General features: G+C 58.9%; 3 protein-coding genes and 2 long non-coding RNA genes across 6 annotated transcripts; 2 read left to right on the top strand and 3 right to left on the bottom strand.

The window, feature by feature from the left end:
- Window positions 1-321: 321 nt before the first annotated feature.
- Window positions 322-10,276, bottom strand: RBPMS (RNA binding protein, mRNA processing factor). The gene is made up of 7 exons (XM_066184789.1): window positions 10,153-10,276; window positions 4,152-4,229; window positions 3,926-3,964; window positions 3,737-3,799; window positions 2,850-3,000; window positions 2,093-2,223; window positions 322-393 (listed from the first exon to the last, which is right to left on the bottom strand). The coding sequence occupies exons 1-7, from the start codon at window positions 10,213-10,215 to the stop codon at window positions 331-333; spliced, it is 588 nt and encodes a 195-aa protein (XP_066040886.1). The 5' UTR covers window positions 10,216-10,276; the 3' UTR covers window positions 322-330.
- Window positions 10,277-10,404: 128 nt separating this feature from the next.
- On the top strand, window positions 10,405-13,930 carry LOC136290421 (uncharacterized). Its single transcript, XR_010721113.1, has 2 exons — window positions 10,405-11,276; window positions 11,859-13,930. It is a non-coding gene; the product is annotated as an uncharacterized lncRNA (long non-coding RNA).
- On the bottom strand, window positions 12,276-14,419 carry DCTN6 (dynactin subunit 6). The gene is made up of 7 exons (XM_066184790.1): window positions 14,323-14,419; window positions 14,132-14,196; window positions 13,949-14,054; window positions 13,194-13,282; window positions 12,954-13,001; window positions 12,708-12,850; window positions 12,276-12,612 (listed from the first exon to the last, which is right to left on the bottom strand). Exons 1-7 carry the CDS (start codon window positions 14,343-14,345, stop codon window positions 12,514-12,516), a joined length of 573 nt encoding a protein of 190 aa, XP_066040887.1. The 5' UTR covers window positions 14,346-14,419; the 3' UTR covers window positions 12,276-12,513.
- A 2,453-nt stretch (window positions 14,420-16,872) lies between these two features.
- Window positions 16,873-19,529, bottom strand: LOC136290424 (uncharacterized). Of its 2 annotated transcripts, XR_010721115.1 has the most exons (6): window positions 19,468-19,529; window positions 18,973-19,112; window positions 18,736-18,871; window positions 18,190-18,344; window positions 17,382-17,629; window positions 16,873-17,211 (listed from the first exon to the last, which is right to left on the bottom strand). It is a non-coding gene; the product is annotated as an uncharacterized lncRNA (long non-coding RNA). The 2 variants fall into 2 exon arrangements; XR_010721114.1 differs by lacking the exon at window positions 19,468-19,529 and having other exon boundaries at window positions 18,973-19,179.
- On the top strand, window positions 17,776-22,372 carry GC (GC vitamin D binding protein). Its single transcript, XM_066184792.1, has 12 exons — window positions 17,776-17,880; window positions 18,999-19,068; window positions 19,502-19,634; window positions 19,719-19,930; window positions 20,122-20,254; window positions 20,371-20,465; window positions 20,712-20,841; window positions 20,930-21,132; window positions 21,389-21,521; window positions 21,634-21,731; window positions 21,914-22,046; window positions 22,136-22,372. Exons 1-12 carry the CDS (start codon window positions 17,823-17,825, stop codon window positions 22,187-22,189), a joined length of 1,452 nt encoding a protein of 483 aa, XP_066040889.1. The 5' UTR covers window positions 17,776-17,822; the 3' UTR covers window positions 22,190-22,372.
- The last annotated feature ends 1,598 nt before the right edge of the window (window positions 22,373-23,970 follow it).

The following is a 23,970-nucleotide window of genomic DNA, read 5'->3' on the forward strand; positions in this document are numbered from 1 at the left end:
CCTGGGCTGCCTGGATAGTTTTCCTTAAGATTTAATGAGGTGATTGTGTCAGGGCTGCCTTTTCCATCACAACACTCCCCCTCTGGCTTCGTGCCTTTCCATCCTGCCCTGGGGCATGTAGGAAAGTGTTGGGGTGAATCCTGTCACGAACATCCCCTTCTGGGGACAAGGAGGGCAACTGGATTTGGGGTGTCTGCTGAAAAGTGGCCACTCACCCTGAGCTGCTGGAGACCCCCAGGAGTGGCACTGGGAGGAGCTCAGGGTAAAGGTGGAAGTGGCCCCCGGCCAGCACAGAAGGATGGGAGCGGGACAGTGGCACTCACCCGGCATTCAGCAGAACTGACGGGACTTCCAGCCCTGAGAACCAGCCTCGGAGGGAGGGAGCCAGCGCATCTGTGAAGACAAGAGGGACACAAGGTGAGAGGGGGGTGGCTGCCCACCCTGGCATGATCAGGCTGCACCTGGGCTCCCTTTTCCTGGATTTTCCCAGGCACAGGGCAGAGGGAGGTTGGAACACCAGCAGTACAGCCATCTCAGCTCCAATCCCAACAGTAACGCTGAGGCTGAGCACAACCCCTGCCATCGCTGCTTCCAGCAGGATGGAGCTGGGACAGCAGCACCATGGTCCCACTGAGCAGGACTGAGTTCATCCTTCTTCACTCCTGCAAAGCCCACTTGAAACAGGATGGAAAACGTCAGATGCCAAAATTTGGCGTGCAGGCACTCGGTGCTCTGCCAGATAACTCCAAGCCAGCACCACAATCCATCCTGCAGTTCTGGTCCCGCTGCTGTCTGCAGGATCCAGCGAAGCAGCTCCAGTTTGGATGGAGGCACCAGTCTCCAACACCCCCCCCAAACCTGCAACACCGGCAGCTGCACAGGAGGATGGGAAGGTGCCACCAGCACCCTCCCCACTGCACTGATATTTCACATCAGATAATATTGCTTCTGTCTAACATCAGGTCTCGGCCTGGGTTTTCCCAAGGGACCCTCAGGGCTTCCGAACACCTCTGTTTCCTTGGCTGTGTGCTTCCCTCAGCAGGGCAGGTGCTGCCTGTTAGCAGTTATTTGACAAGGCAAGTACATAGCTGCAATAATATTTACCAACACTCTTCCTATGAACAGCAGGGCCCAAAAAGCTGGAGTTTTCGTCCAAAGGCTCCACATGGTTTGCACACTGAGCACTTTTCCTCACCCTCCTGCTCAAACCAGCTCCTGGCTGCTCCAGCTCCCAGTGATGGTGGCTCTGGATAACCTGGCTTAGTCCTGGCAGACCAAGGCCAAAAGCCTTTTGGATACAGTCTGGCAAATCTCTCTCCATGTGCTTGTTACCTCCTGTTCATCACTGAGCTGGAGCCGGCAGGAAGGAGCAAAAGCCAGGATGATGTCCAGCATGGATGCTGAGGAGGTAGCTGCCCTTTCCCCACCTTGTGGCAGGACTCCTTTCCCAGCATCCCCACGATGCTGCAAGGCTGGCACTGCAAAGAAATTCTCTTCCTCCGCCATTTCCACTTCTCCTCTTTCCCCCACTCCTCTCCCAGGCAGATGGTTAATTTTTAACAGCCACATGCTGCCATCGGGGGCCACTGGCAGTGGCAGCCAGCAGAAAGCGCTTGTGACGAGGCAGCATCTCGTCAATAAAAGATGGATCCTCCATTTGCTCTTTGCTTCCCTCTCCCCCCTGTGAGGGCTGCTTGGCTTCACACACCATGAACGGCACGCCACATCCCAGCGATGCTCCCGGGGCAGCCAGGGGTTCTGGAGCCCTCATCTCACAGCAGGATGGGTGGTGCAGTGCCAGGAGCAATGAGGATGGTCCAGACTCTGAGAACATTCCCCAGCCCTCCCTCCTCCCTCACCACCTGCCCCACCACAGGTACCAGCGAAAGTAGGAAGGCAGAGAGAGGTGTCTGGGGAAAGACGGGACCCCTGCCAGTGTTCAGCTCTGTTTGGGAGCCTTCCCTAAGTCTCAAGGGAGCGGGGAGTGAGTGCCTGTCAGCCGGGCAGAGTTAGTGGTGCAGCAAGCACCGAAGGGAAGGGGGTCTGGGGCGGGCGGGAGGGTGAGCGGTGGAGGCGGATGGGTCGGAATTACCTGGGCGTGCAGCGAAGCGGGATAGGTGAAAGCAGGAGGAGGTAGAGCAGGTGCTAATTCCGCTGGGTACAGAGGGTACGGCCCCCACACTTCAGGGCTACTGGGGTAAAGTGCAGGCACTGTGAGCTCATCTGCAAGAGAAGAAGAGGCAGAGTTAACCGTGACCACAGGGCTGCGACCCTCGCTGCATCCTTTCTTCTCCCCTTGAGGCAGGAGCAGAGCTGGCCCCAGAAAAGTGGGAGATGCCACGGCTGAGAGCTGACTCACAAAGCCAACACAGAATTTGCTCGCTGGGATAACACGGGGTAAGCAATGCTACAGGGCTAGGGGCGTCACTCAGGGAGCCAGAGCTGGGCTCATTGTCTCCAAGAGGTTTAGTAATCCCAAGGATTCAGCAGAGGAGAGTGTGCAGCTCATGCCTGTGTGCCACAGCAAGGTGAGGAGCCAGTGTCTGCGTGAGAACAGAAGCAGAAACGGGCATGGAACACTCATGGCAGGACATCACTAAGGTCTCTCCTGAGACCTCATCCTGCTCCCAGGCACCATGCCAGGCTGGCTATTACCTGTCCCAGGTCCTCTCCAGCACCAGCAGCTGCCTTTGGGAACCCCCAGCACGTGCCACCACGCAGCAAGCAGGTACCAGCGCTTCTAATGGGACCTGGTACACCCCTTCGCCACCCCCTCACGGTATCCCTGCTCCTTCCTGCCCCTGGCGCCTGCCAACCCAAGCCCTGCCGGCAGTGCGGGGGGTACTCACAGGGCTCCCGGGCGATGAACTGAGGTACGGCGGTGGGGAGAGGGGTGCTGGGATTTGGGGTGCCCACCAGCTTGTTCTTGGCCATCTTGGTGTTGGCCTTGGCAAACTCCAGCCGCAGTGTCTGGGGGATCTCGGGGTCGAAGCGGATGCCCTGTGGGAAGGGAGCAGGGAAGGAGGCGCGGCGGGTGGGCGAGAACCGCCGCGTGCCGGCCCCGCAGCAAAAATAACTCCCCATTATTTATGGGTTTTTTCGACTTCCAGCCCTGAAATGAGCTAATTTGCCGGGCCCCGAGGCAGCTCACATTCCTCCGGCATCTTTAGCATCGGCACCATATTTGGCAGTCGGCATCCCGCAAGGCCGAGCTCTTATCCAGAGGGATTAGTGGAGCCAAAAAAAAAAAAAGTTTTACATTGGAAATTAAGACAAGGGAAAAAAAACAACCCTAAAACAAAACGTAGGGAGGGCTGGGGAGGAACTGGAGAACCAGCTCCACATAGTTCTGCCTGTGACTATTTTCAGGAAACTTCACAAGTTGCTAAAAGAAAGTGAAATTTGCTTCTTTCTTTTGCAGACTTAGCTGAGATTTTTCCTGCTGAACAAACAGGAGAGGCTGGGAATGCTGTTTCTCACTTGTATCTAAAGCTCGAGTCCTGAGGGTTCAAGCCCTCCTGGATGGTCCTGAGAAAGGTGAGAGGGATGCAGACCCCCAAGGAGGGAGGATGCAGCTGAGAAACAGTGACAGGATTGCCTGGAGGGCTGAGGATGCCATGGGGCTGGCTGGCATGGGAGGTGCACATCCTTGGGATGGTGGAATTCGGAGAGTATCTAGGGACAGGGAAACAAGGGGAAAATGGAGAAATGGAGTGGCTGGGCCAGGCACACTCACGTTCAGCGCGTTCTTCGCTGCCTCCGCCTCGGAGCGGCTGTCGAAGCTGACGAAGCCCACGGGCTGTGGAGGAAGGGCAGGAGTCATCAATCAGGTTCGTGGGGAGCAGAGAGGGGAGACCCTCACCCCAGGGAATGGTGGTACCAGGGAATGGTGGGATGGTTGCATGCTGTATGGAGCAGCTCCTACCTGCTTGGAGGTGAGTTTGATGAGAGACCCTTCGTACCCCTGCAAGGAAAGGGTTAAAAAGGGTGTTTTGGTGGAGATCCCCACGATTAAATAACAGTAACTGAAATAAACTGACTGAATTAGACTTCAGTGGGTTCCTAGATCCCAGCAAGTGGTTTGGGGCCATGGGACTGGGGCCGAGGCCAGCCCATGCTTTCAGCCCCCCTTTCCCTCCCCAGTTCGGTACCTTAAAGGGTCTGAAGAGCAGGTAAAGTTCTCGGGGCTTGATGTCCAGAGGCAACCCACTGACAAAGAGTGTCCTCACCTGGAAAAGAAAAAAGGTTCCTGAGGACCCTCTCTCATCCCTAACTTGGGGATACACCACGCTTCCCACAGCCAGACGGACAGCGCCAGCCTGAAGGGAACTTCCTGAGCAGACAAAAGCCTTTAAGCCACGCTTGAGTGATGCTGAATTTTTGGGAGGGGTGGCCCCATCCTTCACGTGGCCACCACGGAGGAAGCTGCTAAGGCACCGTGGAAAGGTAACAAGAGACCTGTCCTCACCCCACCGGTCCTCTCTAGGATAAAAAGCTCACAGAATCCCAGCACCTTCCTACCCTGGTCTGGCAAACAGGATTTCTCCGTCATCCCCAGCGGATCCCGGCCTCCACAGACAATGCCTATTGTCTCAGTTTAATTGCAACAGCTCATTAAGGACTGGGAGAAGCAAACACCAACTCTTCCTCCTGGAGGAAAGGCCTTGGTTTAGAGGGGGCTGGATTTAAGCAGCTTGTCCCTGGTTTGTAAAAGTCACCTTTTAAGGGGTTTTAACCCTTTTTGGGTGGATCGAATTTTTGTCATGGTGCAGCATCCTCAAAGCTGGAATGTTTGGCAGAAATCCTGCTCCCACCACCCTGAAGGGGGATGTCGGGCTCCTCAGGGATTGGCAAACCCTATGCTGGGATGGTTGCGCTTTACAACCAGCATGTAACTGGGAGAGCAGTGTGGGGAACTGAACCTGCTGTTCCTCTCCTCATCCCCAAAATCTCAGCCGAACAGTTTGGGTTGGAGAAGGGGAAAACCTCGATGTATTTTATTTAATTTTTTTGGCCAGGCACCCTGCCTGCCCCATTCCCTGGGAAAGAAACATGGGAAACAGCCAGAAACAGCCAGTCCAGGCCTATTCTTTTGCTGACATTTCTTCTTTCTCTTGTAGATAAGCTATCTCCCCCATCTCCCAGCCTGGGAGCAGCAAACATTCCTGCTTTGTGGAACAAAACCTCTGGCTGACCTATATCTATTAAATAACAAAAGGTACTCAGCTGTTTGCACACAGCCCTTGTGTCAACAGCCCTAGTGATACCCATCCTGGGTACCAGCATTATCCCTGCGGGTACCAGCATCCAGGCTGGATGAGATCAGCCAGAAGGGATGTCCTCACCCTTTCCTGAGCCAGGACTGCAGGCAGGCACAGCTTGGCAGCTTGTCCCCTCTACTGGGATCATCCCCCAGAGTGCCTTAGGGAACCCCTGCCAGTTTCCTTTCTGCCTCTTTCCTGAGACCAGGGAGTGATGGAGCATCCCACAGTGTTCAGTGCTGCCCCATCTCCCGGTGGAGACACTGCCAGAATTTCTCCTGGCAGGGGCTAGGGAGGGATTCACCTGGAGGATCTCCCCTTGTTTCCATGAAACTCAACGTAAAGAAAGCAAACTTTTCCTTTCTTAGGGTAAAAAAAAAAAAAAATCCCTTTCAGACAGGTCCTCTTGGCACAGCTGCTGTCCAGGGAATCAAGTCTCCAGACTCATCCACCCACCAAATTTACTAAACCCACCAGGTGATTTTAAGTCCCGAGCAGGCCGAGCATCCCTGCGCAGTGTCCCCCTGTCTCCCCAATCCCTTGGAGCCATCCCTGGCTTCCTGCCTCTCCTCTCCCTGGGGAGCTTCAGGAAACACTGGGAACATTTGCCACAGCTCCGTTGGGAGGGACTGGGGGGAGTGGGGGAACCCGCTGCCAGTTTGCCACACCCCTGAAATCCAATCTGTACGTGCCCAAGCCTGCCAGACCATTTATCCCCAACGCCACATGGGAGAGAGACAGAGATGAAAGATCCCAAGGAACCCTCCGAAATTCAGCCCCACAGAAGAAGGACTTCTCTAATGACTTTGTTTTCTTTGCAAGTTCAAACGCGGGTCGGCCAAGTTTGAATCTGTAAAATTATACAGCGGCAAGAGGGAGAAGGGCTCCAAAGGATCCCCCAGCTGGATTCCAGCCCCAAAAGGGGTTTTGGGGCCCAGGGCAGGGGATGGATCTGAGCTCCTGGGTGCTCCCCATCTGCACCCCGCAAATGTACGCAGCCCCACGGATGTTTGAGTAGGTCCTACATAAACAGCATCCTTTCGCTGGGTAATGAGCAGGTGGGACTGGCAGGGCAAGGGAGCATCCTTGAGGATAATCCCAGCAGGCTGGACAGATATCCTTTTGCCAAGGGAAAGATTCTAGACAGAAATATTACTCCTGCCCTTAAATGGAAGGGGAGCTTTGGCCCGCAGGGAGCTGCTCCAGGTTTTTTTGTGCTGAGAGATCCCAGGGATTCAGTCTCCATCCTCAACCAGAAACACTCCTAGGGCAAAATCCTTCCCTGAAGCGGGGGAAAAAAAATAATTAAAAAAAAAAAAAAGAAAAAAAAAGAAAAAAAAAGAGCCTTATCAGAGAAATTGCCAGGCAGCGAGCACGTATATGTTCTTCCATAGGGAGGCATTACTCCTTCTGGAAGGTGGATCAGGCACGGCTCCCAAGGATGTCATGGGATGGGGCCAGACGGACAGCTCTCAGCAAGGATTAAAGGGCGCTGGAGCATGGGATTCCCCCAGCCTAAACCCCACGGTATTTTTGGACAGCCTGAGCTGTTTCATTTCAGTTCTGCTGTATGAACATCTTTCAGTTTCTTTTTGATGGAGCATTTCTCCGTCTCTCCTCCCTAAAATTTGTGAAACCGAAGATTTTTTTAAGTCAGAAGTGTCAATGTTTGCTCCAGGAGGAGCTCAAAGGACCACCTTGACTTCCTTCCATGGGGTTGGCAGCTGTGGGACTGCTCCAAGTCCCTTTCCACAGGCCTTCTCTGCTCCTGCTGCTGCACCCCACAGCTCCCATATTTGCCAGGGCTGCCTGATTCTGCCTGTGTTACCTCGCTCCTGATACGTCCCCTCCTGGCTTTTGTTTTCCCTGCTGGAAGTCTGCTCTTCATCTGTGCTACTCTCCTCTTCCTTGGAAATCATTTCCATCCCACTTCCGTCCTGTCCCTCTCACCTTTGCATCCCACCATCCCATTCAGTTGTCCCTGAAATCCTGTCTCGTCTTGGGACAGTTTAAGGGATGCTGGAAAGGGTGTGTGGAGATTTGCTGGGACGGTCAGGGCTGAGGACATGCAAGGAGAGGCAAAGGTCTGGGCCAGGAGGTGACTGGGGTCTCCAGAGCATGGATGAAGGATGACTCCAGCATGGAGAGGCCCGTGATGGAGCGCCAGCCTCCTCTTCCTCACATGAAGCCACAAGCCAGGTTTGTCTCCTGAAGGTAAGGAGGCACCAGGGAGGCATTTCCTTGGCTTGGACCCCCATCAGATGGCGGTGCCCAGAGGGATGCCGGGTGTCCCAGTGGCAGTGCCCTGCCGGCACGGTCCCTGTTCCCTGCCCTGCCCTGCCCTGCCCAAACCACCCCCGTAAACGTTAACAGGCCGTGGGGAGGCGGGAGGCGTCCGGGTGATTCATCCACGAGGCATTTAATCGCCTCCTTCAGCCCAGCTCCCGTCCCTCGTCCGTCCATGCGCCCCTTCCAGCGGGGCTCGCTTTAATTCTCCACCAGCCGATTATCCGCTTGACTGCCCGCCGCCGGGGAGGCACCGGATCCCGGCGGGAGCGGGAGGGCGATGGCACGGGGCTGCCATTGAGCCGTGGAACAGGGCGAGCAGGGCTTCCCCTCCCCTTCCCGGCAAAGCGGGGTGCTGCCTCCCCCGCGGCGGGGTGCATTCCCGCCCCGCCGGGATTAGTCCTGGCATAAATAGTCTCTTGGCTAATGGAGCGTCTTCCTCGGCTGGGTTTAGATTCCCGGGCTGTGTGTACGCATGCCTTCAGCCCGCAAAACTCCCCGACATAAACAAGGCTGAGGCCGAGGGATGCCGGCTCCTCCACCCGGGGGATGCGGGAGGACCGGGATAGATCTCTATCCTCGCCACCCGTGCCGCTTCTCTGGAAAATCACGGTTCTCGCGTCCGGTGAAGGACAGGAGGAGAGGAACAGCCCTTGGGGGAAAACGAGTCCAGAGCTGCCGGGGCTGGAACGAGGAAGCGGCAGAGGAAAAGGCAGTGAGCAGCCAAGGGAGCAGATGGGGGATTGCAACAGAGCGGAGGAGCGGCGGGATCAGGCCGGGGTCACACACGTCCCTGTCCCGCCTGGAGCTTGTTCCCAAACCCCCCGGACCCCACGCTTCGAGGAGGAAAGGAAGCAGGAGCACGGGGGATGCAGCACGGACCACGGGGCCAAATTTTATCCACTCGCTGGGCACATTCTCCCTAGAAACCATCCCTGGGGTCCCCTCCCCATGGCACGGTTCCCCCGGGATGAGGGATCTGGCATGGGATGGGGACGAGGGCCACGAGCCGGGCTCTCCGCAGCCACTCCGCTACCAAATAAGGTCTCCGCCGAGCCTTTTACATGCCGTTCTCGCCCGGCCAAAGTGACGTGACCGCCTTCAAATTGTTCGGGCTCCTCCGTGGGGAAGCCCCTGGCCCACAGCTCCCCTGCACGGGGGGGTCCTTCCCGAGGGGGGGACACAGACGAGAGGGACGGGGAGGCCGCCAGGAGCAGGCAGGAGGAGCGGGGATGAAGTGGGGGCTTTTCCCGCCTGGCAGCACCCTGGCTCACCTCCCCGGGATGGGGGCTACTTCTCCCTCTTTTCTGAGGGAACAGGAGGCGGGAAGGCAAGCCCTGGGAGCGGGGAGGTGAGGCACAGTAGCTGGGCAACCCCCTTCCCTGCGCTTGTGCAAATAGACGGCACCGGCTCCTCCAGCCTGGGCTGGAAAAAGTCCTGCAGGGAAAATACCTGCTTGGCACCGGAGGAGCGCGGCTTGCTTGCAGGCACGAGTGGGCATCGCCCTCCTCATGTGTCCGCGGCTCTGTGGGTGTCCCTGGCACCTCCCGGCCGTCCCCTCCGGGTGTTCCCCATGTCCGGCATCACCGGGTCAGGGGGTCCCCAAGGATCAGCAGTGCAACAGCCAGCCCCAGGCCCTCCGGATCCTACCGGGAATAGAGCGAGGGCTGCCCTTTTGCCGGCAGAGTACAGGCCGTGCTTTTGGAAAAGGCAACAGGCCTCCATGGATGTCACCCACTGCCGTGCCCAACAGAGCCACAGCCGCAGCATCATCTCCCACACACCCCGCAAGGCCGCCAGCAGAAAAAACTCCCCGTTATTTAGGAAACTTTGGGAAGTTTGAAGCCACAACCACCCCTGGAATAAGCAAATGAAGGCAGGCGACGTCGGGCAATGGAACTGCGGTGATTGATCCCAGCGTTGGCCACCAACCAGGGAGCCCAGCAGGGAGCCAGCAGGGACCTGCTGGAGCAGCCCAGCCGGGAGGAGGGTGAGGAGGAAGAGGAGATCTCAGGAATCTTCCCGCTCTCACCCTCACAAAGTCCAAATTCCCATCTCAAGGTCACGGGCAAAACCAGGAACTTTCCGGCTGGAATGAAGAAAACCAGCCCTCGCCGTGGCGGGGTGTGGGGTTGGTCTCCCGTGGGGATGGGAGCGTTTCGGACATTTTTGGGGTGAGACCCATGGGAAAGAGATGCTCGGCCGCTGGATGCACGGTACCCACGGGCACCGCCAGCACCAGGCACCGGCAGCGGGACCGGTGGGAGCCGGGGTTATCCCCCACACACCCGGGAGATCCGCGTCTCAAGTGGGGCTCCCCTCACCCACAGGTTCCCTCCGGCGAGGCGGAGGGGCGTTTGCGGGGAGCCCCAGGAGGATGCGGGCAGTGAAAGGGAGCGTCCCGAGGAGCGGGGATGCGCTCCCGCCGCTCGTCCCCGTCCCCCCCGCAGCAGCCCCGGCTACCGGGAGCCGTGGAAGCCGACGGACCCCCCATCCCTCGTGGGTGCGTGAGCACCGGCAGAGCTCAGCTCCCGGGGAGCGCGAGTGGGGAGGGGGAAGCCGGACCCCCTCCGCCCCAAAACCCCCCGCGTGTGTCCCCCCGTACCTCCTCCTCGGGCAGGCTGGTGTCGGCGGGGCCGCCCTCCCTGTCGGCGGGGACGGTGCTCATGGTGCGACCGGCCAGGCTCCTCGTCCCGCCGGCGGCAGCCGCGTCCGGGCGGGCGGCGCTGGGGGCTGGTCCCGGCGGCGGCGGGGGGGCCGGGGCGGGGCGGCGCGGCCGGGGAGGGACGGGGCGGGGGCGCGGCGGAGCGGCGGGGCCGGAGCGGGGCGCGGGGGGATGGAGGAGCGCGGGGTCGGGGATACGGGAAGTGGGCGATGCGGGTTTGGGAACGCGGGACACAGGGCTGGGGACTCGGGACACGGTAGCGGCAACATAAGACGCAAGGCCGGGGCCGCAGGACACAGAGTTGGGAATACAGGGCAATACTGGAGACATAGAATACAGCCTAGGACACGGGGTTGGGGATACCGGATACAGGGCTGGGGACGCGGGGCACAAGAATGGGGAGATGGACAGTCTCAGGGACATAGGACGCAGGCTGGGGGTATAGGACAGGGCTGGGCAGAGGGGGCACAGTCCCAGGGACACAGGACACAAGGTCAAGGATACAGGGCACCAGGCTGGGGACATGGGGCACGGTCCCAGGCACATGAATGCATCAGGGGACAGTGCTGGTTACACCCGATGCGGGGGCTGAGGGCACTGGAAGGACCAGGGAGCTCATCACCCCAACCAGCCCCACCTGGGGGCTCAACCCCTCCCTGCCTGGCTCGGTGACTGCATTTAGGCTTCATGCTTAGGCTGGGCTTCTGCTGAGCCCGCCCTGGGCCTGGCATCGTGCACCCTTCGTTCTAGAGCTCGGTGTTGGGTCGTTCCAGCCCCACGGAGGAGGCTGTGGTCCCGCAGGACTGCCCTCGGCTCCGGAGCAGCGTGACGGAGACCCTCGGGGTGGAGAGCAGCAGCTGTGTCCAGACCAGGTGCTGCCTGAACACAATGCTCGGGGCCGGAGGTGACGCCGAGGACATCCTGCCCGTGGCACAGCGATCCTTCCCAACGGGCGCTTGAGGTCACCGCTTGCCTTTCTGCGCCTCACCGACCGAAACAGACCCGGGGGCAGCTGCCCGCCTGTCCTGCCGGCTGCCCGGGGGACACAGCCTGGCCACCCACAGGTTTGCAGCCTCCCCGCAGCAGCGATTTACAGGGCAGAACCTCTCGTGCCGGGAGGGAGGTGGAAATGAGCTGCGCCAGCTGGATTTGGAGGAGCAGGAAGAGTTTGGCTACAAGGGCTGCTGACCCCCAGAGGCAATCTAAAGCAGAGACTGATCTGATCACCCAAATCTGCTGGCGCCTCTGGCTTTTGGGGTACATTTTCAGCAAGGGGAGAATTGAGGGATGTGTTTTATCTCCCGTTGTTTTCCCCCTCCATAGGCATCACCACAAAAAGCCCGGGCTGGACACTGGGCTGGACAATATTCACAACCCTTATTTGGACTCAGCTTTAGGGGAAGGCTGCAGTTCCCTAGCAGTGCTGGAACCCAGGTTGGAATCACAAGCCAGAGAAAGGGGAGATTTGGATTTTTTGTAGCCATGAAACTGGACTTGGGGAGAAAATCCAATTTGCTCCAGCACATACTGCACCGCTTCCTTGCCTTGAAAGCCCCAGTCCCAAGCCAAGGCCCCATGTCCCACAAAAATTTGGGTTCCTCTGTGGTAGGTGCTGATCTTCTCCCCTCTCGCCCTCTTTCCTACAGGAATTTCTGCTGCATCGACGTCCCTCGTTGGGACACCACACTGGACTGCGTCGTGCAGGCATAGAAGGGGACGCCGTGAACAACTGGGGACTCCGGGGGGACGGCTGGGAAGTGTGGCGAGTACCAAGGCTCCAGTGGAACGAGTGGACAAGGTTCAGCTCCGCTCTGGGTCCTCTGGGCGGGAATCCGAGCAGGAGCAGAGGGTGGGACTGGGTCCGTGGAGCCTTTCCCACCCCAGGCCCCGCGTGGATCCGGGATGCGGGGCCGGGGCCCCGAGGAGCGCGGGGTCACACCGCCCTCTGCCGGCGCGACGGCGGAGGCGCGGGGAGGTGGCACCGGGGCTGTCCCCGGGGGACGCGGTGACACAACCCGCCCCGGCCCCGCACCCCGCACAGTCAAAGGGCTGCGGTTCCCTCGGACAGCAGAACAGGGGATATTTTATTCCAAAAACAAAGCACGAACAATAGAGTTAATGCGTGAGAGACAACGGACTCAAAGCAGGTCCGAGATTCCCGGTGGAAGATAAATAAATGCCACAACCAACCAAGAAATCGTTTGATGGGATGAGGGACGTGGAGACTGGACGCTTCCCGGAGTGTGTAGTGCTTCCCAGGACCAAACACCCGGCCAGGCACTGGAAGCATGAGGTGGGTGCTCAGCTCTTGACCGGGGTGGACGAAGCCTTCATGGTCTTCTTTAGGTGGTGGTAGTTGGGCAGGATCTTCATCAGGAAATCCAGCTGCAGCGTCTGGGGCTGGAAAGGGAGGCAGGGGAGGTGAGGGAACAGCCTGAGGGCAGCGGCCCGAGGGAGACAGGAGGTGGCAGCGTGTCCCCGCGTCACACACGCACCTGTGGCCGCTCGGTCTGCACGCGCCGCAGGCAGTCGGCCCCGTAGATGACGGTGTTCTCCGGGATCACCTCGTAGGTGTTCACGTTGCAGCAGGCCCCGATGATGCAGCCGCTGGTCAGGATCACGTTCCTGCCAACAAACGCTGCCAGGGAGAAGGAGAGAGAGGAATCCCCGTGAGCGTGGCCTCCACAGCATTTACAGCAGCAAAATCTCAGCAGGGCCAAAGGCTCTAAGGCGAGAATTACCTTTGGATTCAATGACGTTGTTGTCTCCCACCTTCATCGCTTGGGAATCTACAGGTCTGTGTTAAGTAAAACTGTAAAATGCTTTGCCTTTTTTTCAACCGGTGAAAAACCCTGATTTTCGAAACACCACCCAGCCCTGGGCTATTTGAACCCAAACAGAGCCCGCAGATGCTCGTTCCCCCCTGGAGGGATCCAGAAGCACAATGTGCTGGATGGTTTGGCACCGCACAGCAAGGATACAGCACCCGACCTCAAAGACATTGTTGGTGCCGATGACCATGGGCTTGGGCTCCACATCTTCGCTCTCTGAGGTTATATTTTCTGGATACCTGCAAGAAGGAAGCACAGATTTCCATGTCTGAGATCACGATGACAGTGTTCTGTGTGGCAAGCTCGACTTTGTGACAGACTGAAGCCACAGATATCCCACTCAACTGAGCCGCACTGTCAGAATTTTGAGACTGCTAAGGATTAGGATTCTTCTACTCTGACAGCTTGAGAGGGATTCAGGAGGGGGCCTTAGCAACCAACCAGTATCTGAAGGGGGCCGACAAGGAAGGTAGAGAGGGACTCATTGTCAGGAGCTGGAGTGACAGAACAAGGAGTAATGGGCACAGACTTAAAGAGTGGAAAATTAGGTTAGCTATATGTAAGAAAACTTGTATTTGTGATGGGGGTGAGATACTGGAATAGGCTGCCCAGGGTTATACCGGCTGTCCCAACCCTGGAAGTGTTCAAGGCCAGGTTGGACAGGGTTTGGAGCAACCTGGAATAGTGGAAGGTGTCTCTGCCTGTGGCAGGGGGGTGGCATGAAAGGATCTTTAAGGTCCCTTCAAACACTTAACATTTGATAATTCTGTGACTCTGTGGCTTCTCCCCAAGCCATAGTGCCACACATGTACACAAACCCACGCAGTCTGGCGATTGATTTTTTTTTTTTTAAATAAACTCCACCTCCCCAGGGTTTTTAAGCCCCCGCTGGGTGTCCCACGGACCCGTTGATGATGAGCGCCTGCTCCTCGATCAGGTTCCCTTCTCCGATGACGATAGGCCCCGCCTCGGCGATGATGCGGGCCTTGGGATGGATGACGGTCCTGGGCCCTGCGGGGACAGCCCGGCGTCACACGGCGCTGCCCCCGGCGGGGGGAGCAGGCCCGGGGAGGGGACAGGGCCCTTACCGATGGTCACGTCCCCGCGGATCTCGCTCTCCACGCACACCACGGCGCCCGGCGCGATCTTCACGCTGCGGGGAGCGACGGGCGGGTCACGGGGGGGCCTGCCCAGGGGACCGGGCGGAGACGCGGCGAGGGGACGCCGCGTCCCGGGATGGTTGCGGGAGGGATCGGCAGGGGGGGGGATCGGGACTCACCTCTTCTGCGCCTTCTCCGCCATGGCCGCGGCCAGCGGCGCCTGCGCGGGGCGGAGCTCGGGGGAGCGCGGGCGGTGCCGGCCCCGATCCCTCCTCCCGGAGCCTCGGGAACACCGGGAACCCAGGTGAGGAAAGGGGCTGGGCAGAGCCGGGCACCTGGAAAGAGAGACCGAGTCCCGTGTTTGGGGGCTCCGAGAGGGTCCTGCGTGTTCGTGCTTGAGAACAGACGCCACGTTCGTTCAGTGTTTGGCGCCACCAGGATCATTTGGCCCCTTTTAGGGTTCTGAATAAAATAAATCAGGCTTTTTTTTTTTTTTGTCCCTCGGAAATGGAGACAGAGTCCTGTGTGTTTGATGGGGGAGCTCCAAGGCCTTCGTTGTTGGCACTTGGAACCAGCCCCGCCCGGGCAGCCTTAGGGCTGTGAAACAGACTCCAGTCCTGTCTCGGAAACGCAAAGGGAGGCTCATGCAGGCGGTTTAAGGCTCTGATCAGAGAGCCAAAAACCCGCATTTTGGGGCTCAGGGCAGACCCCGGACTGGCGGAGGGGGGACTGGCCCCGGGGGGCGGAGCGAGGCAGCTCCGGGGCGGGGCCACGAGCGCGGGGCGGGGCCGAGGGCGTTTAAATCCCGGAAGTGGCGGCAGGCGCCATTTGCGCCGTCAGGACGCAAGGGGGGTCGGCTGTAGCCGGTCCGGGCTCCCTCGGTGGGGCCCCGGTGAGGTTCTCTCTGTCCCTCTTTTCTGCCTCTTGTACTCCTTACCCCTCTCCTCCCTAGTCCCCCACTCCCTTCTCTCCCTGCCCCTCTATGCACCTCCCCACTCCTTCCTCCTTTCACCCCTCCCTTCTTTTCACTGTTACCCAACCCGAGCCCCTCTCTATTCCCCCTCTACCTCTCCTGCCTACACCTCCCTCCCCCACACCCAGCCTCTCCCTACACCCCTCCGCTGCCCTACAAACCCTGACTCCTGCCTCTATTCTTCCTTCTCGTTCTCCCTCCATCCTCCCTGCCCATCCCGATCCGGCCTACCCTTGCCCTCCCGTCCTGCTCCCCTGTCCCCCTTATCTCCCCTATCCCTCTCTTATACCCCTATCTCTCCGTTATCCTCCCTCTCTCTCCCTTACCCTCCCTAGCAGAGGGCGTCACGTCACTCTGAACCGTAACTACATAGTTGTTTGGAACGACAGCGGCATCCCCTCTTCCTGACCCCACCGCAGGAGTGGTCCCGGGGAGGGGCCGGGCCGGGCCCCTTCCCCCCCAAGAACCCCGTCCTAAAAAGGGGGCCCATCCCAAACCCCCCAACCACCCCGGACCCCCTCCTGAGGAGGGAGCCCCCAGTGTGATGGGGAAAGCCGGACCGCCGGCAGTGCAGGGCGGTGCTGTGCGCGGGGGGACCCGAGAGCGGCTCCGGCCCTCTGGGCTTTGTTATCCGGCGAACCCCGCGGCTGCGGGGAGGAGAGAAAGGGATAAGGCACGGAGAGGGAGGATAAGAGAGAGAGAGGCACGATAAGGAAGAGATAACGGGATAAGAAAGAGAGAGGGGCAATAAGGGGTCATGAGGGAGACACGGAGCGTAGAGGGGGCTCAGGGCAGCTGGAGGGAAGGATGAAGGGAGGCAGGGTCGGCATGGGCAGGGAGGGTGGAAGGACGAGAGGATGAAAGGGGAGGCTGGCGGGGTAACAGAAGGGGGTGTCGGGTTGGGTAGCGGCGAAGAACGGGGCAGGAAGGAGGCGTGGGGGTGGGTTGGGATGCGTAGCAGGGCAAGGACGGGGCGCAGGGGGAAGCCAGGTGGGGGAGGAAGAAGGGGGTATTGCGGGGGCGTAGAGAGAAGGGAGGTAAAGAGAAGGGAAAGAAAGAACGGGTAGAGAGAAGCAGGAGTGGAAGCCCGAGACCTCCGCGCCTCACCCGGGCCCCCCCGAGGGAGTCCGGACCGACCCCCGCCCACCCCACCGCTTCCTGCGGCGCAAACAGCGCCCGTGCCCGCTTCCGGGGTTTAAATGTCCTCGGCCCGGCCCCGCGCAGCCGCCCTGGCGCCCCTCGCGCCTGTGCCGGCCCCGCCCCGCGACCACGCCCCGCACTCTGTGGCCCCGCCCCCTGTGCCGCTGTCCCGGGGCCACGCGGCGGCGCCGCGCTCGCACTGCGCCCCGTGTCCGCCAGAGGGCGCCCTGCGGGTCCCGGGCTCACACCGGCGCTCCGCGTCCGCGCCGGGGAACCGCTGCGATCCCGGCCCCATACGGATCCCGGCCCCATACCGATCCCGGCCCCATACCGCTTCCATCCTCCCGACGGGGGAGAGGCGGCCCTGCCCCGGACCCCCCGGCGGAGCCCCGCAGCGCTCGGCCCCGTACCCACGACGCCGCCCCTCACACCTGTGCCGCCCCGCTGTCCCGGCTCCCTGGCTCGGCGCGGTGCCGCCTTCTCGGGGACCGGCCCGACCTTCCGCAGCCCCGAGAGCGGCTGTGAGCGCTGCTCCCCACCCTCCCCGGCCATGACATGAAAGCACGGCGGGAAGTGTTCATGCAGGAGAAGAGCTCGCTCCATGAGTTCCTAATTATTTATTTTCACCTTTCACACGTGAACCATCAAGAACAGGACGTTGTTATCTCCTGCGTCTGCAGGATTTGGTCCCAAGCTGCAGCTCAGTGTCAGTGCAGGCCACTGGGAGAAAAAGCTGGGTTCTTCCATAAAAACCAGCTCTGTCTTCATCCCAGGGGATGCGGTCTGAGAGGGAACATCTGGTCACAAGGGGAGTGCTGGGTGCATGGGGAGGCTGAGCAGATTTGGGGGCCAGGGGTCTCACTGCAGCAGCTTCCCTCTCATCAATTCTGCAGGCAGGACCAGCGAAGAGCACTTTAGCTGGATCTTCTCCTCTTCCTAGGCTTCTCTTAGGACCCTAGAAGATGACAACATGTTGAATCTTCACTTTTCTAGGGACAAAGGGAAAGCTGCACTGTAGGGAGACCCCACAGAGCTCTACGACACTCCCAGCAGAAATCTGGGATGGGGTTGCAAAGCCAGGGACCCCAGCCCAGCAGTGTCAGGAATGAAACCTGATGTGCACACCTGGGGCTGAGGTGCAGTCTGGAGCCGAGCTCCCAAGGATAACAGCCGGCATTTCCCAGCAGCAGCAGCAGCAGGTTTGGTGTGCTGACATCCAAAACAAAGGTGTGTCTCCTTCCTCAGGATCAGATGCTGTCCCAAGTACACGGAGCTTTCCACTCATGAGGTGCACGGAATGCTTTTTCTCCTTTTGTCATTCGTGTCGCTCCCAGCATCCTTCACAGATCCTGAGGTTTCACGGCCACCCGTCGCTGTTTTCCCAAGTTAATGATTGAAACCGGTTGGATTTCTGAGGCGCTGGCACCCAGGCCCCAGGCAGCAGGCCAAGGATGCTTGCCCTCTGGGATTAATCATTCTCCCAGCTGCTGACACTGCCTCCATAAAAACGCCGGGATGGGATTCCCGGTGCCGCTTCCCGGCAGGAGGAGGGGAGCCAGCTCCAACATGAGGGCAGTTCTGGCCCTGCTGCTGCTCTTGGCCGCTGCACACGCCTTACACCGAGGTAAGGGTGTGATCCTGGGGCTTCCCTGGGCCCTGGCATGAGGGGCACGGGGCTGGGGCCTCCATTCCAGTGGTTTTCCGTGGCCTCCCCTCTCCCAGCCTGCAGCCAAACCGCTGGGCAGGACCAGAGAGGAAAGGGAAGGGGTGGGATGATGGTTTGGTATCCAGGATGCCACTTATGGGGTGATGCTGGAGGAGGTGGGAGGGGGAGAGAACAGAACTGCAGGGATCGGCTCCTTCTCTTTCTAAAGGAAAATGGGATTTCCTGACCCCCCCCCCCCGACGAGCACCATTCCTCTGTAAGACTCACCCCTTGATGGAAACGATGCTCTGCCGCCCTTTGCTGCCTTCTCAGCTCCACAGGGAATCACCCACATGCCAAAAAACACCTAAAACTTACCTCTCCCGCACGGCTTTGTAGAAGCGAACAGAAATGCCACAAGTTGGGACCGATGGCCAACGTTCCTGCCAGCAAAGAGACCTGCCTTTTCCATGGCTTCCCCGTTTTTGGCGACCCCCTGCCTTCACCCTAGCCCTTCCATTCCCAGCAGAGCAATGTGACCCTCAGTGTCGTGGCCCAAACCCAAATTTTGTGGAGGTGACCCTGCCCCACACTGTAATCCCAGGAAACACCAGTATCAGTGTTTACCCTGCTGGTGCCAAAGTCTGACCCCTCAGAGTCTGTAACACAAATCGATCCCGTTTTTCCAGGGGTGACAGCATTGCTGGGAATGTTTTCACTGCTGGCTGCTCCATGGGGCTGGCCCCAGAGCTCCCAGCCCTTATGGTTTCCAAAAGCCCTGCCAGAAAAACCAACCCCACATATTCCATACTCAAAAACTACCGTATGGTTTACCTGTAGTTCTCCCGGCTCCAGAGACGGTTTTCTCCCTGCCCCTTTCCCTGGCTGCAGAGCTGGAGCAGCAGCCTGGACACCAGGGATGTTTCTCCCGGACCGACTGTGCCAACATCTCCCTAGGGACCACCAAATCCTGCTTGGAAAAGGAAGTAATGGAGTGAAAAAGTTAACAAACCTCAAGTGGATAAAGCAGCGTGTTGTGCGGTGGCAGAGCATTCCTTGTTCCCTACTCACAATTCCTCCTTCTCCTGCGCTTTCAGGGAAAGCTTATGTCCGGGAGAAAGTCTGCCAGGAGTACAGGATGCTGGGAAAGGAGAACTTCCGAACCCTGTAGGTACCTCCTGCTGCTGGTGCCCTCCCAACGCGCTTAACACCTGAGCCAAGAACAGGAAACAGTAAATAGAAATCTTGGAAAAGGGAAGATGGATTCAATTCATCAAAAAGGGGAGATGCAGTTCAACCCCTGGACTCTGATTGCTTTCAGCACGAGAAAAGTTTGAGTCATTGTTGAATTCCTCAAAAACCAATTAAGTACCTAAATAATTAAGAATTCTATCAGAGCTGACACGAAGTCCCCTGTAAGTGGCGGCCTGGAAGCTGTTCCAGTTCTTTCCTGGCTGTTTTCCAAGGAATATTCTGTTATTTCTCACAGCACCGCAGCTAACACTGTTCAACCCATCTGGGCAGAACGTGCTGTAACGTGATATGTGACTGAAGAGAAAGGCTCACCTGGCACTCCCCTGTCCTTGCTCCCTACTCCCAGGACCATCATCGCCAACAGCCGGAAATATTCCAATGGCACCTTCGAGGAGATCGGCCACCTCGTCCGGGAGATCGTCTCGCTGGCCGACACGTGCTGCGCCGACGGGGCTGACCCCTCCTGCTACGAAGCCGGGGTGAGACTGCCCGAAAACGGGTGACGGACCCCAAACAGGGCTGGGATGGGATGGGGCGGCCGTAACCTCCTCTCCGTCCCGCAGTCCACGGCGCTGTCGGTCAAATCCTGCAGCGCGGACTCGCCCTTCCCGGCGCATCCCGGCACGGCCGAGTGCTGCGCCCACCAGGGGCTGGAGCGGAAGCTGTGCCTGGCCGCCCTGCGGCACCCGCCCCAGCCGCTGCCCCGCTACCTCCAGCCCTCCGACAAGGAGCTCTGCCAGGCCTTCCGGGAGGATCCCAGGGAATTCGCTGATAGGTGAGCCGGGGTGCGGGGGATGGCATCCCACTGAGCCCGAGTGGGTGATGGCACCAGCCGGTGCCACCAGCTGACAGCTTGAGGTGGTACCTGGAGAGGGCTCCCATCCCTGGACAGCCTTAACTCCTCCAAACCCCACTTATGCTCCTGATCCCAAGGCGCCGGGTCTCCTTATCTCATCTCTGCCGCAGGTTTCTTTATGAGTACGCCAGCAGCTACAGCCAGGCTCCCCTGCCTGTGCTCCTGAGCTCCACCAGGACCTTCCTCTCCATGGTCTCCACCTGCTGCATCTCCCCTGCACCCGCCACCTGCTTCCTGAAGGAGGTGAGACCCTTTGGAGCGCTGGGCTCGCCCCCATCCTCACTCCCAAGGGAGCCAGGCAAGCACCGTGCTCACGGCCCTGGGAAGAGGAGGACATTTCCATTCTCTTTTTGTGGCAGAAACTGGAGAGGAAAACCCTCTCCCTGCTCACCCTGACGTCAAACCGGATTTGCTCCCGCTTCTCAGCATATGGGAAGGACAAAGTCAGCTTCAGGTACAGGGAGAAAATGGCCTCTCCGTCCTGGAACTGGGCTGGGAGAGGGTTCCCCTCTCCTGCTGCTGGCAGGCAGCATGCAGAAATACAAGCTTTAATTCTGATGTAAATCCCTGGAGGTGCTCCTTGCACAGCACAGGTGCAGAGCAAGCCCCGCGCTCCCCATCCCCTCCCTCCCGCACCCCTACTCAGAACTGTTCCCTGGGAAGGGGGATCCAAGGCCCCCACACACCCTGTGCTCCCCAGCTACCTGGCCTCGCTGGCTCAGAAGGTTCCCAGTGCTTCCTTCGAGGACCTTCTCCCCCTGGCCGAAGACGCTGCCCAGGTGTCCGCCCAGTGCTGCGACTCAGTAGCTGAGGACTGCATGCAGAGCAAGGTAGGGGAGGCTGGAGGCCAGCTCCTGAGTCCCAGCTGGAGCTCGGGGAGCCGAGGGGACCTGCACATCCCCTGCTCCCTCTCTGCAGCTCCTGGAGCACACGGCCAAAGTCTGCGCCGCGCTGTCGGCCCGGGACGGGCGCTTTGCTGACTGCTGCATGGGGAAAAACCCGATGGAAAACCATTTCTGCATCCTGGCCATGCCCCCAGCGCCGGCCCCCGAGCTGCCAAAGGCATCGGAGCCGGCCAACAAGGAGCTGTGCGGCAAGGATGGGGCTCTGCATGCCACCAGGTGAGTGGGCCCCACGGCAGCCAGTCATGGAATTAAACCACTGAAGTTGGACAAGACCCCAAATATTGAGTCCAACCAATTTCTGACCCTGTTACGTGCTTAGGTAATTATTGAGATAACCAGGGGAACGTCCCCAATTCCCTCAGGAGAGTTTGTGCCACCAGGCGGCCAACAGGGGCTGCACAGAGATGCCAAAAGCGGCCCCCATCCCGTTCTGAGCAGCACCCCCGACGTGACCACTCGTTTCCCACTCCAGGTTCCTGTTTGAGCTGGCACGGAGGCACCCCAGCCTCCCCGACGCCGTCCTCACCAAGCTCTACGACTCCTCCGGGAAACTTCGGGGGGAATGCTGCTCCACCAAGGACCCCTCCGCCTGCTTGGACAGCAAGGTGAGTGGTGTGGGGGCTCCGGGGGCTCATCCTGTTCCCCCTCATCCCAGCGCCACCCACATCCCCGCAGAGGCTTTTTCCCAGCCTGGTAACTCCCACCCTCTGCCCCCAGCGCAAGCGGATGGTAGCGGAGCTACTCCCCTTCCTGGAAAAGGCCAACCAGCTCTGCGGGCAGTACAACAAGCTGCCTTTCCTTGAGTTCAAGAAGAGGTAAGCCTTTGCCTTTCCCCCACAAAAAAAAACCCAAAAACAAACCCACCCGGATCATTGGATGCAATCAGAATTTGTCCGAAATGTCGAGGATGCATCCAGGCGTACATTCCCACTCCCCAAAAGCCGCGTGGGTCCGGAACGCCACGGTTCCCACCGTAACCTCGCTCCCCACGCCGCAGGCTGCGGGAGAACCTGACGCAGGTGGAACCCGAGGCCGGCCCGGCGCAGCTGGAGCAGCTCCTGGAGCAGCGAGTGTCCTTCGCCTCCACCTGCTGCCTGCCGGAGGCTCCCCCGCTCCTCTGCGCTTCCAAGGTACGGCCACGGCCCCCGCTGCCCCCCGAGACACCGCGGGGCCAGACCCCGCACCGGGGCTGCCCCTCGGCTCTTCCCTCCTTTCCCAGGTGAGCTCGGAGCTGGCGGAAGCGTGTAAGAAGGAGTCCTGCCTGCTGGGATAGGGGCCCACAGCAGGGACCGCTTCTCCAGGCGTGCACGGATGGAGGGGGAGCACGAGGAATGGGGGGGAGTGTCAGGGAGCTGGGCTGGAGGATGTCCGGCAGATGGAAGGTGCCACCGAGCCTGCAGCTCGCTGCCACCCTTGTCTTCCTGCAGCCAAAATAAAGACGAGAAAAGTCCCCTCACTGCTGCTGGAAAGGCGGTGGGGAGGGTGGGAAAGGGGCGCAGCTGGGCCTCCACAGGCAGGAGGAGGTCCCAGCCCTGATCCTGGGAGCTAAAGCTCTAAAAAACTCAGCAAAACTCACTCATCAAATGCCCCCAAAGACACCAGTCTGTGGGTTTTTGGGCTATTCAGCTCCCTGGAAGCAGCAGCTCATCACCTGAGAGGGAGATCCTGGGCACCCCCAGCCCCCACTGCAGCTTCCCCACCTGCCCAGGTGAGCCCTCCCCAGCACGGGTGGGATTTTGTGGGTGCTGAAGGTGAAGAAGCCCTGGGTTGGGATGGAGGAGGATGGCAAACCCAGCCCAGAAAACACCAGGAAAATCCGCCGAGCCCAAACGTGGCAGCTTTGTGCACAACAAACGCAGCGAGGGAAGCAGATGAGGACACCTGGGTGCACAGAGCTGAACCGGAGCGATTAAACAGAGCCAAAACCAAGAAGAACTCCCTGCCCAAGCCAGCTCGTCCCTTTTGCCAGGAACACTGGCAGCCCATGGATCACTGCTGCGTTTCCCCCTGTGAGAAACTCGATGGATTTGGCTGGCACGGTGCCTGTCCATCTCCTGCCAGAGCCCCTCTTGTTTTGGGGTACACAACTAGACAGGAAGGACAACTTGATCTTAGGGGTTTTTGTTTGTTTGTTTTGTTCGATTGTGGGGGTTTTTTTGTTGTTATTGTTTTTGGTTTTTTTCCCCCAACAATCCCACTGACTTGGGACTGGACCTGCTCCACTGGAGCAGCAAAACCACTGATGCCAAGGCACTGGATCCACCCACCACTCTCACGTTACAGCCTGCCTTTGGCATTTATTTTCCGAGGTATTAATTTCCAATTTTTCTAATGATTCCTAATTCTGTCCAATTATTAAGATGGGTTTCACCGTGTTCTGTTGGGACGAGTGACCCACATCTCGGTCCTGTAGTCAGGTTCTCATTCCTTCACATTCTGGATGCACAGGGTAAGGGCTAACAATTACAGTGAACATCTGGGATTCCGAGGAAAACTGAATGCCATTAAGAGCCAAGGACATCTTTGCCAGGTGACACCATCACTGCTTATAGGGGCAAAAGCCACCCAAAAGTACTCCACTGCTGTTCAAAACGACACAAACCATAATCCTCTTACAAAAAGCACCAGATTCCTTGGAAAGTTCAGCCTGCTCCTGCCTGATGCCAGCCAGCATCACCTCCCCAGGGATTCCATACAGTCCTTGCCAGCCTGGGTACAAACCAGTTGGCTTTTCCACTCTCTGTTGTACCAGGGATTTTTATTTGGGTTTTTTTTTAAATAATTTTATTTTCCAGCTCTCCTTCCTCCTGCCCTCAGCACCGTGACATGCACGAGGTGGATTCACCTCCTGCCTTTTCATCCCACCACCTCTGTAATCCATTCCCAAAAATGTAAAGGAAGCAGCAAAGTTCCTGACTTAGTTCTGTGGTTTTTTTGGTTTTTTTTTAAATCCCCAGCCTTGTTGCTCAGCACATCTGATCCAGTCTGTTCGCTCCCCAGGAACTCATCAGGTTAAAGCAGGAATTCTGTGGCAATTCCAGGGGGGCATCCAGG

This window comes from Chamaea fasciata, unplaced genomic scaffold, assembly GCF_029207755.1.
Source record: "Chamaea fasciata isolate MVZ Bird 193981 ecotype frontalis unplaced genomic scaffold, bChaFas1.0.hap1 SCAF_6, whole genome shotgun sequence".
Classification (NCBI taxonomy): Eukaryota; Metazoa; Chordata; class Aves; order Passeriformes; family Sylviidae; genus Chamaea; species Chamaea fasciata.

Excerpts from the sequence above, each read along its gene's own strand:
- RBPMS (XM_066184789.1), bottom strand. The coding sequence starts at position 10,215 with ATGAGCACCGTCCCCGCCGACAGGGAGGGCGGCCCCGCCGACACCAGC. Across the intron at positions 3,001-3,736 it reads CAGCGAAGAACGCGCTGAAC|GGCATCCGCTTCGACCCCGA; the intron begins GTGAGTGTGCCT and ends CCCTTCCCACAG. Across the intron at positions 394-2,092 it reads CCGCTTCGCTGCACGCCCAG|ATGCGCTGGCTCCCTCCCTC; the intron begins GTAATTCCGACC and ends TTGTCTTCACAG.
- DCTN6 (XM_066184790.1), bottom strand. The coding sequence starts at position 14,345 with ATGGCGGAGAAGGCGCAGAAGAG. Across the intron at positions 13,002-13,193 it reads TGTCTTTGAGGTCGGGTGCT|ATTCCCAAGCGATGAAGGTG; the intron begins GTATCCTTGCTG and ends ACAGACCTGTAG. Across the intron at positions 12,851-12,953 it reads CAACGTCATTGAATCCAAAG|CGTTTGTTGGCAGGAACGTG; the intron begins GTAATTCTCGCC and ends TCTCCCTGGCAG.
- GC (XM_066184792.1), top strand. The coding sequence starts at position 17,823 with ATGAGGGCAGTTCTGGCCCTGCTGCTGCTCTTGGCCGCTGCACACGCC. Across the intron at positions 20,466-20,711 it reads AAGGACAAAGTCAGCTTCAG|CTACCTGGCCTCGCTGGCTC; the intron begins GTACAGGGAGAA and ends TGTGCTCCCCAG. Across the intron at positions 22,047-22,135 it reads CGCTCCTCTGCGCTTCCAAG|GTGAGCTCGGAGCTGGCGGA; the intron begins GTACGGCCACGG and ends CTCCTTTCCCAG.